At 38.7% G+C, this 14335-nt stretch overlaps 1 protein-coding gene across 3 annotated transcripts; it reads right to left on the bottom strand.

Moving 5' to 3' along the window:
- Positions 1-404: 404 nt before the first annotated feature.
- On the bottom strand, positions 405-14323 carry pus10 (pseudouridine synthase 10). Of its 3 annotated transcripts, none has more exons than XM_066697318.1 (18): positions 14237-14323; positions 13343-13476; positions 12959-13213; positions 12574-12660; positions 10359-10393; positions 8112-8223; positions 7549-7610; positions 7048-7093; positions 4449-4513; positions 3839-3924; positions 3023-3148; positions 2634-2690; positions 2163-2239; positions 2017-2072; positions 1787-1904; positions 1178-1320; positions 874-973; positions 405-647 (listed from the first exon to the last, which is right to left on the bottom strand). In XM_066697318.1, exons 2-18 carry the CDS (start codon positions 13466-13468, stop codon positions 609-611), a joined length of 1590 nt encoding a protein of 529 aa, XP_066553415.1. In that variant the 5' UTR covers positions 13469-13476; positions 14237-14323; the 3' UTR covers positions 405-608. The 3 variants fall into 3 exon arrangements, with proteins under 3 accessions (XP_066553415.1, XP_066553416.1, XP_066553417.1); XM_066697319.1 differs by having other exon boundaries at positions 14233-14313; XM_066697320.1 differs by having other exon boundaries at positions 14209-14302.
- Positions 14324-14335: the final 12 nt, after the last annotated feature.

The following is a 14335-nucleotide window of genomic DNA, read 5'->3' as shown; positions in this document are numbered from 1 at the left end:
CTGATAAACCAAATGCCTATGTGTTACACTGCTTTTTGTGTAAAAGTCCTTTAACTTGTTACCAAGTATATATTTATCCTTACCATTAATCATAAAATTTGCCATTAAATCCAACTGAGTAAAACAGTGTATATATTAAAGTGGCTGAAAATTGCTTCCTTCTCAGAGGCATCCCCCACACTGAATTTCCACATCAACTTCAATCAGTTGCACATATTTGTGTAACCATGCTTGGTGTAAATACTTCACAAAACTATGCTGTGTGCACTAATTCATGTGGAGAGGCAATGATACAATACCGTTTGCCTCCAATGAACACTGCCCTCCAGTTTCACAAGTTCACAAACTAGTTAATCTGGGGACAGTGACCCATGTTTTAAAAAAAAACTTTTTTTTTTACCAAATATGTTTTAACAGATATTTAATAAAATGTAGAAAGTTCTTCAGCCATTAGTATGCATTCTGAACGTAAAGAAGAAATATAAAAAAATATACTATTTAAATGTGTTCAATGTAGCACAGCCCTTCCAGGTCCTCTTGAAATACATGGTTATCGCAAGGCTGACGACATGGCTTCACAGTAAATGGGAACTTGGATTCTCTCCGTCTTAATCTTCAATTGCTGGAGGCCAGTCTACATCCACAGACTGAGGGGGGAGGAGATAGAATAATTATTAGCTAATATTTCAAATATTGCTTATGTCCTGCGATTTTATTACTGATGTAAAATGTTCTGGGTTATGCTGTTGTGAAAGGAACTATATAATATAAATGGGTTATTCTAGTTGTTGTTTAAAGAATCCTTTGTGTTACCACATGGACATACAGAATACATCAAATGTGCATTTAATCCAAAAGATCATCATCTCTTACCTCCACATCCAGCTCCAAAATGTCGGTCACTGTGTTCATCAGGCTGCACAGATTTGGTTTAGTTCTTCCGAAATCCCCATGTACAAACTCTTTTATATATCTGGATGAATGTTAAGGAGCCAATGTTATGTATACAAGATTAAAAAATATAAAGAAAAAATAATTAAAACAAAGAAAAACCTTCCTCTTAGACTATGCTGGGAAAGGCTCACTGGTTCACTGGAAACCAACACGACACGCATGCTTCAACCGGCCTCGCCACACAGCATTTGCACACGCCTGTGTAAAGAGCAGTGTGGGATACGTGCCGGCCTGCGTCCTCAGGTGCAGGGTGAAGTGGTGCTGGTCTAGGAAGCGCGCCTGCATGGTGTGGATGAGGCGCTGGCGGACGGCCAGGGGGCGGCGGTGCAGCACACGCAGGGGGGTCTTCTGGGCGATCTTGCAGTCCTGCAGACAACAACACAAGGGGTCCTTAGAGGTACTTCAGCCTCACAGCTCCTTTAAGGTTACATCCCATGCCTACTACCACACTTTATAATACGTTTCTCCAATTCACATCTCTGATCTTCTATCACAGGTCTATAATTACAAGAAATGGTAGACCTACAAATCTGAAGTAATTGGTTTTCAAACACCCTCAGCATATCTAGCCGATATTTCGTATTCTCTGTTTTTATTAAGATCTTATCTTCTTCATGGATAAACAATATTAATCGTGATATGCAGGAATACTAACTAAATGGTGGTTTAGTCACACTGCAATCATAATTCAAGAAATCTATTTTGATAATTTGACAATTTCAGTTACTAATAAAAACAAATTGAATACAAAACTGTAACCTCTTCTGTGTGAAAATGTTTTTGTTTTTCTATAGCTGGAAATTAAATAAAGAATCAAATAAGTCCTTCCTACCTTGATATCATTAAGGAAGTCTATGTCTTCTTTTTCAATGGGTCTTTGAGACCATATTAAAGCACTGTAGGATTTGGTTTTCTCCTCCTCCCCTTCTTTCATGTGACCAACTGCATCTCTGAAACACAAAAGAAGAGACCCCAGGACCCTCCATTTAGCACTGTTACTGATACTGGTGTTCACTGTTAGCAGGCAAGGGGTGGGGTGGGGGGGAGATGGGGGGAAATTACCTTGTTACAATCTGTAGATCCCGGACTTTAATTTTTTCCGAGGACTTATTGATCGCCTATGAGGGATGAAAGACACAAGTCACTCAGATGCACAAACACCTTCGAGGGGAATTCTTATTTAGAAGCTGCCTGACATAGCAAAGTACCTGCTGGAGCTGTTTGATCTCCTCTTTTGTGAAATTTGCCCTGTGTGGGTTAAGTAACTCAATTGCAAAGGGCCTCCCTGAATAAAAGAAGATGATAAAAAGATACAAACAACATTGGGTTTATTTGATGTATAATTGCAGTGCATTACAAAAATGGTACTCTGATCAGTCTTTTAAATGTTCCTATGACTGAAAAGCTGTAAAATTGAATACATTATTACAATATATTCTTTCCAGTAACTACTGCAATGTGTGGTTTCAAAATCAGTGCACATAACCTGAAGAACATGCCCATAAAGCCTGGAATGTGTTTCTGATTACGTCATCTCACAGATACTCTGTTATCGACATCATTTTCATATTTTTCCCATTGAGATGTCAACCACAAAATATTTCATCATGCCATGTCATCGGGGCTTCTAGTACTATTCAAAGTAATGTTTACTAGGGTTGCGATATCCGACTAATTACCATTCCCCAATGTTCGGACATCAACATCCTCTCTTCCTGAAGATGAGAAATTAAAACCTGTGACAGAAAATCTAAATTAAACAACGAAACTTCAGAACACAAATATAAAAACATTATTGGGCAACAATATTTGGGAGAAATTAGCAACTTAAAACTGATTCATTTTATAGGCTGGTAACTGGTAAATCAAAAGACTGTGCTGTAATTTCTAATAATACACAAGGCTGATGCTAATTAATTTGATGTTAATGGAATGTAAAGCTTTATTTCAATGGATATTTGACATTTTTATTAAATACAATAATAGAGAGCTTTCAAGTCCATTCGATAGAAGACTTAAAATAAAGATGGGAAACGCCTGATAAGGACGGACTTCACTCAGCACTCACCTTCGGCTCTGAAGTTGGCTAGCAGATGCTCTGAAATTAGTTCCTCCACAGAGGACTCCATCTTCCTCTCGCCATCGATCACCCAGGGCGTCTGGGGCAGCGTCCGGCAGTACTTGTTGTATCTCCCTGTTGATGACCATGAAAAAACACATGATAAATACGAACACATCAGACTGGAACTAAATGGCATGTCAACTAAACGCACAGTGAAAACAATGCCCTCATTTGAATTATAAATAGATATAGAAGACGGTAGTGTGGAGATGCTACATAACACTTTTATGTTTAGGACATATAGTTTGTCTTATAGCAGTGAATGCTATAGCTGAAATACAAGCAATATGGGCTGTGGAAACTAGCCATGTAGGTTTAAATTGGAGGCGCTTAGAAAAGAGGAAGTGAATGCTATTTCCTTGTTCAAAAGTGAAAATGCATCAGTATGTAGCTGTGAGGTTTAGCAACAAAAAAAAGAGCTCATTCTCATGTATGGTCACTATATGCTACTGCTTTTCATTTGATTTTTTACTTCTACACAATGGGACATCATATTTTCCTCATGGCTTGGGTCATTTCTTTGACCTCCCACTTGAGCAAAAAAAATATGTATTCTAGTCACCTCAAAGGATGTGCATTAGTGTCCATGAGGCAATAAATGGAAGCTCAAATCCACATCTTTAAGGACATCCACATGGGAGGATTCCAGGCTTCGCAATTTTGATGATCAAGGTGCAATGGGAAGTATACACAATGCCTGCAAGGCTCTCATGATGGTGAGGAAGAATTAAAGAGCCACCGGACAAACATAACAGAGCTTACCAGCAACAAAGATTGGACTGTGAAGACAACTGATATCCTGGGCAATACATTTGGTAACGGGGTGGCATGGAGGGCAAGGAAACTGGCTGTGGACACAGAGAAAACACAACAGAATGAATGGATGGATTTATGATGTCTACCAGAAAAACATATATAGAACTGAAAGACAATAAAATTAGTAATTGAGTTTCAGGAAATCTGTGCTTTTTTATTGACTCACTTCCCATGCTGTAAATAAAAAGCAGGCACATGACCCAGACTTTTTTCGAAAAGTGAATAATTTAGGAAAAATACAATCTGAAAAAAGGGGGATTTCTTAAATAAAAAAGTTAACTTGCAGCTGTTGGTTCTGCTTTCATGTTCTGAAATAAGTAACCCTCTGTACTCAGCAGTATTTAGTTTTACCCAGATAGTGTATAGGTTTCTTACAATCAACAGCCTAATCAGAAAAATCTTTCTTTCCAACATGTTTGACAGTGTTCATGATCTAAATATTTTTATATACGTCTGTTTGTGCTTTCCCCATTCATAAGACTATTCCTCTCAACTTTACTTCTCAACAGAGGGGGGCAAAACTGAGAAACCATACGGTGAGATACAGTCAAATTACTTGCGGAAATCCTTGTCTTTTATCTTCTCCAATGCTTTTGTCACAGCCATTCTAGTGAAAACAGACTGAAGAGACAAACAAACACAGCATCAGAAGGAGGATGTGGCCAATGTCATATTACGTCATTTCATCTAAACGCATTATCTTTGAGAATAAAATCTCATCGGCAAGCGTACAGCAGGGTTTCTAATTAACTGAAGGTTAAGAGGAAACTGAATTCTAACTTGTTTACTCTAATTGGGTTTCTCTTTAGAATCAGCGGAGATCATTTATTTTGCATCGCACACAGAATCTCATATATCTTCCAGAAATTAGACATCCTCTGTTATATTTAGCTAGAATTATTGATTTAGTTGCAGACTTCAACAAGTATAAAGTACTCTGCAGTTCTCCATGTGCAATTTGCATGATCTTTCAAACATTTTCAATATATATATATATATATATATATATATATATATATATATATATATATATCACTCACCTAAAGGATTATTAGGAACACCATACTAATACTGTGTTTGACCCCCTTTCGCCTTCAGAACTGCCTTAATTCTACGTGGCATCGATTCAACAAGGTGCTGAAAGCATTCTTTAGAAATGTTGGCCCATGTTGATAGGATAGCGTCTTGCAGTTGATGGAGATTTGTGGGATGCACATCCCAAAGATGCTCTATTGGGTAGAGATCTGGTGACTGTGGGGGCCAGTTTAGTACAGTGAACTCATTGTCATGTTCAAGAAACCAATTTGAAATGATTCGACCTTTGTGACATGGTGCATTATCCTGCTGGAAGTAGCCATCAGAGGATGGGTACATGGTGGTCATAAAGGGATGGACATGGTCAGAAACAATGCTCAGGTAGGCCGTGGCATTTAAACGATGCCCAATTGGCACAAAGGGGCCTAAAGTGTGCCAAGAAAACATCCCCCACACCATTACACCACCACCACCAGCCTGCACAGTGGTAACAAGGCATGATGGATCCATGTTCTCATTCTGTTTATGCCGAATTCTGACTCTACCATCTGAATGTCTCAACAGAAATCGAGACTCATCAGACCAGGCAACATTTTTCCAGTCTTCAACTGTCCAATTTTGGTGAGCTTGTGCAAATTGTAGCCTCTTTTTCCTATTTGTAGTGGAGATGAGTAGTACCCGGTGGGGTCTTCTGCTGTTGTAGCCCATCCGCCTCAAGGTTGTACGTGTTGTGGCTTCACAAATGCTTTGCTGCATACCTCGGTTGTAACGAGTGGTTATTTCAGTCAAAGTTGCTCTTCTATCAGTTTGAATCAGTCGGCAAATTCTCCTCTGACCTCTAGCATCAACAAGGCATTTTCGCCCACAGGACTGCCGCATACTGGATGTTTTTCCCTTTTCACACCATTCTTTGTAAACCCTAGAAATGGTTGTGCGTGAAAATCCCAGTAACTGAGCAGATTGTGAAATACTCAGACCGACCCGTCTGGCACCAACAACCATGCCACGCTCAAAATTGCTTAAATCACCTTTCTTTCCCATTCAGACATTCAGTTTGGAGTTCAGGAGATTGTCTTGACCAGGACCACACCCCTAAATGCATTGAAGCAACTGCCATGTGATTGGTTGGTTAGATAATTGCATTAATGAGAAATTGAACAGGTGTTCCTAATAATCCTTTAGGTGAGTGTATATATATATATATATATAATTCAAATTTTATCATCCCAGTTTGGAGAGGGATAGTCTTTAAAGCCTTTTCTACACATGTAACAAATGTCCCTTTCATTAATATGGTTGTTTGGTCTTGATACAGTATATCATGTTATGTGTAGAAATGTTTACAAGAAAAGATGTTGCCTCCTGTCTCTAACCATCAAACCACAGTAGTTCAGAGAGAACCTGATGAAAAAGGAAACACACTCTCTATATTTGGTCCCAGCATCAAAGAAGTGCCTTTAGAAAATAAAAGCAAACTGTAAATAAACAAAACCATATGTATATGTAAATGACACCGACTTAAAATACTTTTTACAAAGTACCGTGTTAACACAGGTGTCTGCATCATGGCTACACAGTTTTAATTATCACTGTGTTCCCCCTTTTTAGTCGCAGCCTTTTGCTATGACATACATTTCTGCATAAAGAAACAAGTGTCACACATCACTCCCTCGCACTGAGTTTCAAATTCCTCTCTGAAGGAGCGCAGCTCAGGCAGTCGACGCTTTGGGGGGGGGAGCATAATGGTGATGTAACCCATTTTCAAATTAGCAATTCTCATTTAACTTGTTGCAGACACACAAACTGACAAAGGAATGCAACAGATGTGCGCCTTTCTTTCAGTTAACACTCTCATGGGCATTCATTCTGAAACCTCTGGGTTAAAAAGTGATTGGTTCTGATCTCATTTTGTGAAAGAAAGGGATAATAATGACCTAAAGGCATAACACAATGCCTGGTAAGATCAGCAAAATTCATTCACTTTACAATCTTACAGAAGGCAATACTAATTAACCTGAGGTACAAGGTTCACACTGGAACTTTTAATCTACTGGTTCTCATCCTCTCAAATATCCACTCATCAAACATGTTTTTTTTTATAATATATATTGGTCTCTTACCTGTTTGTTTTTAGCAGGTTTGAAGCAGTCAGAGCAAACAGTAGCACTAAAAATCCCAAGAGATGAACATTCAAATTAATATTTCAACGTATAGCCTTTAACGAATCAAATTCCACACAGTATAAAAAGTATTTCTTTAGTTTACAATATTATTATCTCACTACATACTATCACACTACAATAGTTGAACATGTCACTGAACAATATATTATCTTTTAGGGATGACCCTGAAACAGATAAGTAAGTAATTCAGAAAGGAAGTAAATAAGAATCATGTCATTCCCTCAGGTATATAATTGCAGTTGAAAATGCCCAGCTGAAATGAATAAAAGTTATCTGGTTTCACCCTTAGGGACCACAATGATAAACGTCAGGGTAGATCTAGGATTGAAGTGGGGAAAAGCACTTCACCTACTTCTAGTGATTTCACACATGCAGGAAACAGTAATATGGTATGGGAAATATAACAACGCTTTTTGTATTTTTGCCTTGAACACGTACAGAAAATGGCAGTCCCCATCCGTCTCTGGATGTGTGAACACTACGCTCACTTCAAAGCAGCTCTGCAGGAGAAAAACAGCACAGACTTTGTTAGACTAGGAACTCTCAGCAAATTTTTCTTCGACACACACATATATGTATATATTATGTGGATATTCAAAAATGACAAAAGTGTTGCAAATTAAGTGTTATATTTTGAACAACGTAGGAAACAATTACTTTTTTTGAATGGTTACTCTAAATATTATAGTACTCCTACATAGTAAGCATAGATTTACGTCATGTTCATTTGTCAGAGGTGTTTTTGTTAGTTTTTAAAGCACTGAATCAGGAAAAACTAGATATCCAGACTACACTGCTGTAATATCTGCTCCAGTGTTTCCTGCAGTCACGTGTGTAGTAAGAGGCACGTCAGGTGAATATTCACACCTCCTTCTGCCAGTGTTGTGTCCGACATAACATACTTTTCTTGAAAAAAATCCAACAGTGGCAACAGTCACACCCCACAGTTACAAGAAGGCCACTCCTATGAATGTAGAAGTGATGGGAAATGATGTACTCGCCTTGCCATCCACAGGTACTCCCAGCTCCGCTGAGATCAGGGGGTGGATTATCCATTTGTAGGCCTCCTTGATTTGAATCACATCATCCTTTCCTAGACAAAGACCTTTCTGCCTGAAAAAGAAAGATTGCATAATCTCAAATTTCAAATCTGCTTCACGCCGCTTACAGGAAATTAAATTAATTTTGTTTAGACTAAACTTGCTTGCAGGCATTATTCCCTTAGTTAAATTTTCACAGAATACATTGTTCTAGTAATTCTTGAAGATCTGCATAGTTTTCATATGAAACACAAAACAGCAGATGTCTCTCCATGTATGGAGATTTGTTGGCAGTGTAAGGAGACGACACGCACATACAGTGAGGGAAAAAAGTATTTGATCCCCTGCTGATTTTGTACGTCTGCCCACTGACAAAGAAATGATCAGTCTATAATTTTAATGGTAGGTGTATTTTAACAGTGAGAGACAGAATAACAACAAAAAAATCCAGAAAAACGCATTTCAAAAAAGTTATACATTGATTTGCATTTTAATGAGGGAAATAAGTATTTGATCCCCTATCAATCAGCAAGATTTCTGGCTCCCAGGTGTCTTTTATACAGGTAACGAGCTGAGATTAGGAGCACTCTCTTAAAGGAAGTGCTCCTAATCTCAGCTCGATACCTGTATAAAAGACACCTGTCCACAGAAGCAATCAATCAATCAGATTCCAAACTCTCCACCATTGCCAAGACCAAGGAGCTGTCCAAGGATGTCAGGGACAAGATTGTAGACCTACACAAGGCTGGAATGGGCTACAAGACCATCGTCAAGCAGCTTGGTGAGAAGGTGACAACAGTTGGTGAGATTATTCGCAAATGGAAGAAACACAAAATAACTGTCAGTCTCCCTCTGTCTGGGGCTCCATGCAAGATCTCACCTCGTGGAGTTTCAATGATCATGAGAACGGTGAGGAATCAGCCCAGAACTACACGGGAGGATCTTGTTAATGATCTCAAGGCAGCTGGGACCATATTCACCAAGAAAACAATTGGTAACACACTATGCCGTGAAGGACTGAAATCCTGCAGTGCCCGCAAAGTCCCACTGCTCAAGAAAGCACATGTACAGGCCCGTCTGAAGTTTGCCAACATCTGAATGATTCAGAGGAGAACTGGGTGAAAGTGTTGTGGTCAGATGAGACCAAAATCGAGCTCTTTGGCATCAACTCAACATGCCGTGTTTGGAGGAGGAGGAATGACCCCAAGAACACCATCCCCACCGTCAAACATGGAAGTGGAAACATTATGCTTTGGGGGTGATTTTCTGCTAAGGGGACAGGACAACTGCACCGCATCAAAGGGAAGATGGACGGGGCCATGTACCATCAAATCTTGGGTGAGAACCTCCTTCCCTCAGCCAGGGCATTGAAAATGGGTCGTGGATGGTTATTCCAGCATGACAATGACCCAAAACACACAGCCAAGGCAACAAAGGAGTGGCTCAAGAAGAAGCACATTAAGGTCCTGGAGTGGCCTAGCCAGTCTCCAGACCTTAATCCCTTAGAAAATCTGTGGAGGGAACTGAAGGTTCGAGTTGCCAAACGTCAGCCTTGAAACCTTAATGACTTGGAGAGGATCTGCAAAGAGGAGTGGGACAAAATCCCTCCTGAGATGTGTGCAAACCTGGTGGCCAACTACAAGAAACGTGACCTCTGTGATTGCCAAGAAGGGTTTTGCCACCAAGTACTAAGTCGAAGGGGTCAAATACTTATTTCCCTCATTAACATGCAAATCAATGTATAACTTTTTTTAAATTAATTTTTCTGGATTTTTTTGTTGTTATTCTGTCTCTCACTGCTAAAATACACCTACCATTAAAATGATAGACTGATCATTTCTTTGTCAGTGGGCAAACGTACAAAATCAGCAGGGGATCAAATACTTTTTTCCCTCACTGTAAGTGGTAAACATATATGGCTTCTCTTAATCAACAAGAACTCCACAAGTACAAGAATGATTATAACATTTCTCATCAATGAGCTACTGGATCTCTGTTCAGATTTTGTGTCTGTGAATTAATAAAAGGAGAAGTTAAAACTGTTGCAACATCTTAACTAATACAGTAAATGGTTGCATTATGATGATAAATAGAGTACATGACAAAATAACAGGTTTTCCTTCCTAAAATAAACGTTAAACAAAGAACATAAATAAAATCAATCAGAATAAGAACTTGAGAGGAAAATGTAATAATTAAATTACCTACCCTACTTCCTTCTTTACTAGTAACCAGGTAGAATGCTATGGGCAGACAGTCACACCCCAAGCATGGAAAACAATGAAACAAGAAAAAGCATAGAAAGAGTGAAACATTTTGGAGGTGAGCCAAGTATTTTTAATGTGAACACCCCCCCACACACACACACAATTATAGGAGAGTGACGTTTCTAATTTCCCAGAAATTATGCAATTTATATTACGCATTTGCAAAGAACACAACAATGTTCAAAAACAAATTATAATAAACAGTATTTGTAGATTACACCTCTGTAGATCTCTATATATTTTTATGTTAATAAAAATAAACCCATTAGCTCTTATGACAAATCTAATCTTACCTTCTGAACCAATATTAAAACAGGTAATCTGTTGTACACATTTGATGACAATTTCAATTTTAAAAGCTATAATTTCATATATGCATATACATATTTCATTACTTGATTGTTTTCTTAGATATCAAGCTTTGGTCTCATATGAATAGTTTGCATTTGTTTTTAAAGAGCTTAAGTTACAGTATTACTGTACTAGACCTTAAAATAAGACCTCAACTGTTTGCCACTTCCTTGCTAAAATCGTTTAGGCCACTGTGCTGACAAACCTAGTATTTAACAACTCAACTCTGCACACAGGGAGCAACAAATGAGATTGTGTAACTCTCTCTTTCACTTGGTATCATGTGAATCTTACTAATGGCTTTCAAACTACAAAGCTACATTTGATACAAAGCATTACAACCTCAGGTGTAGAGGGCAATGAGTAGGCGGAAGATGTGAGCTGTAGAGGTCACTGACATAGGGTCCCAAGGGATTGTCTAGAGCCATTTTTGGGTCACCCACACACTGAGGTCATGTACCCTTTTAAAACTTTGTCATGACACATATGTAAAATAAGCGCAGGCGTTGGTACACTGTAATAAAACAGAGGGCCCTGCAATCCCAGATTCACTTCTCCATTTTGAAAGTCAACAGGAAATATAAACACTTTTTTAAATAGACCAAGTGACTAAATCTGAAGATTTAATTCACTGCCGATGTGGGTTAAATAAATTAACCACTAACAATAAAACTAAACATAAAAGCTTTACAGAATGACTGCAGACTTTATTAGGACTCCTCTTTAAGAGGGCTTATGATAACATTTTCCCTGTGATCACCTGCATCGTCTAACATCTTACCATAGAGGGAAACAAGAAACACAAGATCTGTCAACTATTTGCATCCCAGAACATACTCCCTTCCAGCATTTAAATCTGAGCCGCTAAGTAAACTGAAGTTTCCATGACTAAACCATGCCTATCTTGAGCAACTAAATAGTTGTAATTCCACTAATAAGTAGTTGATGTGTATGTAACTAGACCCAGTCACACAAACGTGTGACCTGAGTTTTTCACTGTGGTACAAACCCGGCCCTGCTTCATCCATGAGGACCACAATGGCCCAGGAAATTAACAAACCAGTTAGGATACCAGTTAGGACAGGATATCAGCCTATGCCCTTGAGTACGTTTTAGAATAGCCTTGTGGCACACAATAAAGAATGTAAACAGTACCTGTCGTATATAGCATAAAATCTTATGATGTCTATTTTAAAATGTTCTATAATTCATTACTTTCTGAGAAGAAATACTTTTCTCTAATTATAACAAAATGTTAACAATGTTCTGATAATAAATTGCCTAAAGGCTTAAAAGGATCTCAGGGGTGGTCTTCAATATGTTGTTTGAAATTACATACAGTAATCCTGTTTTTTTCTATTAGGTTTTAATAGGAATGAAAAAAAAAAGATTCTACTGAAATCAGAAAAGGCATCAACATTTCCATAATCAAAATGTTTCCAGGTCCCACCACACAACGGAATAGAGCTACTCGACTTCAACTACATCGCTGCCCTCTACTGGTAAATATCCAACTGAGCAGGAAAAGAATGATCAAGTAAATTAAAAAAATAATAATTAAAAAAATATATGTATATAATATAGATATATGATAGTGTACACCCCCATTTATTGCTTCCAACCAATCACACAGAACAGGACTGCTGACGTTTTGTACACAATTATCAAATTATTGTTTTCAGCCAATCGGTTAACAAAATTGAGTATCGTTTTCTAATTACAATTGCCCTGCGCTGCATTAAATAGCCTTTGAGATCAGCGTTAGAAAGTGGTTCTCTCTGACTTGACTGAGAGGCAATACTCACCTCTCTCACTGACAGCTGGGGGGGAAGAGACACTGACACCACCAGACTGCTGAACTGATAGCCAGCAGAATCCACAATATCTGCCATCTGAACAGAGCAAAACATAATCAGTACACAGTTAAGATGTGCAAACAAATACATTTCAATTATCAATACTGTTCTCCTTTAAATTTATTTCATTTTAAAATCAGCAGAAGCTGTTGTTCCTGCTATTGATATGTACATTTGTATTTTTCTTTAGGTGCCTCGGATCTCTTCTCTGATATGATCGTGTACAATTCTTATCTAATTTCAAATACTAAGTTTGTCACAGAGGTGCTGCACACATTTTTCTTTATTTCACCATATTCTTTCCAAAAAACATCAAAAAGACGACCGAACGTACTTTTTTGGCAAAGTCTCGGTCACAGAAGTCCTGCAGTACTCCCAAACACACCACGCACACTTCCGACTCATCCTTGTGGGCATGAAGGGGGTCCGGGCCTGGGACAATCACTGCTCCCTGTCCGTCAGCTACACTGTGCCCTTCTCCCTCCAGTTTCAGTCTCTTACACGGAGGGTCCTGCGCGTCCTCGGTTTCAGGATTTGTTTCAGTGCATTCCTCTGTGTGGGCAAAGCTGTGCAGCTCACTCTCCAAATCCTGGTGAGTGAAAAATAACAAAGAATCAGTCTGACATATATTATGCTGGACAGGCACTACAAATACAAATACAGCAATCATGTTGTTAAAGCACTGGTGGGACAAACCAGCAGTCAGTCCTACTGGTACCTTGCAGGGCTGTCTGTATGTGGACTGCAGCTCCACACAGCAGAATCGGAGAACACAGCGCACACAACAGCCCGCCTTGAGCAGAGCTTGTACCACTGGCCTGTCCTTCTCCTTCAGAGGCAACATGGCAAAGCCTACAAACATAATAAGACATCAGGTCAGTGTGGCATCCCCCAGTCCCCCATGGACCCCCAATCTCGTTAAGCAAACATATCCAAAAATGTGGAATACTGGTGGAAAATAATAGCAATTGTATAATTATAATCACATCATAAAGGTAAATCCAGTGTTCTGTTAATTATGGAGAATCATCCATTATTAAATACATCTGTTTTTGTTATGTCCCACAGACAAGGACATAACTACCTATAAATTAATATTTGCTATGGCAAGACCAGTGATAACCTTGCATTATTCTAATGATGGTATCGATAAATACATCAGGAAGACCTTACTTAAAAAAGCCCATGTATTAGGAGTTCAAAACATGGTGGGCATCATGTTTATATTACACATTGCACAGGATAGGTGGGTGAAGAGGCCTTCGTTTCATTGTATCGTATTGCATTCACTTTTAAACTATATTTAACTTAATTTATTAGGCTGTTAACGCGACTGTATAGTAATTTTACACGTCGTCTTGCTGGGAGGCTTTCTTATTTCTATTAGACGTCGATGTTGTGAAGACGAAACGTAGTCTGCTGTGTAAATGTACTCTGATTGAGCCAGCGTGGTGCAAAACTACTTCTGCAGTCTCAGCAGCAGCAAAAACTAATCCCGGCTTAAAACATAACAAAGATGAGGATGAATGCACCGTGCAGACACACAAAATGGACATTTCAATGCAACTGGAGGACTAATGTTACCTGAAAACAAAATAAATTCCGTACATACTTGTTCAGCACAATTCAAGGCTGTTCCGACGTCTTGTATGTGTAGACACGATTAATCGCACGCAGAACGATCTTAAAGATTAGTTGTTAACCACATTTA

The sequence above is a fragment of the Amia ocellicauda genome, chromosome 23 (assembly GCF_036373705.1).
Source record: "Amia ocellicauda isolate fAmiCal2 chromosome 23, fAmiCal2.hap1, whole genome shotgun sequence".
Classification (NCBI taxonomy): Eukaryota; Metazoa; Chordata; class Actinopteri; order Amiiformes; family Amiidae; genus Amia; species Amia ocellicauda.
Note: the sequence above shows the minus strand (reverse complement) of the source record. Positions and strands in the feature narration are given on the sequence as shown.

Bases quoted from the DNA above. Each gene is read 5' to 3' on its own strand.
- pus10 (XM_066697318.1), bottom strand. From the start codon at position 13,468: ATGTTGCCTCTGAAGGAGAAGGACAGGCCAGTGGTACAAGCTCTGCTC. The intron at 10,394-12,573 runs GTGAGTATTGCC...GTCTGCCCATAG, and splicing joins CCCAGCTGTCAGTGAGAGAG to CATTCTACCTGGTTACTAGT. The intron at 2,073-2,162 runs GTACTTTGCTAT...CATCCCTCATAG, and splicing joins AGATCAAACAGCTCCAGCAG to GCGATCAATAAGTCCTCGGA.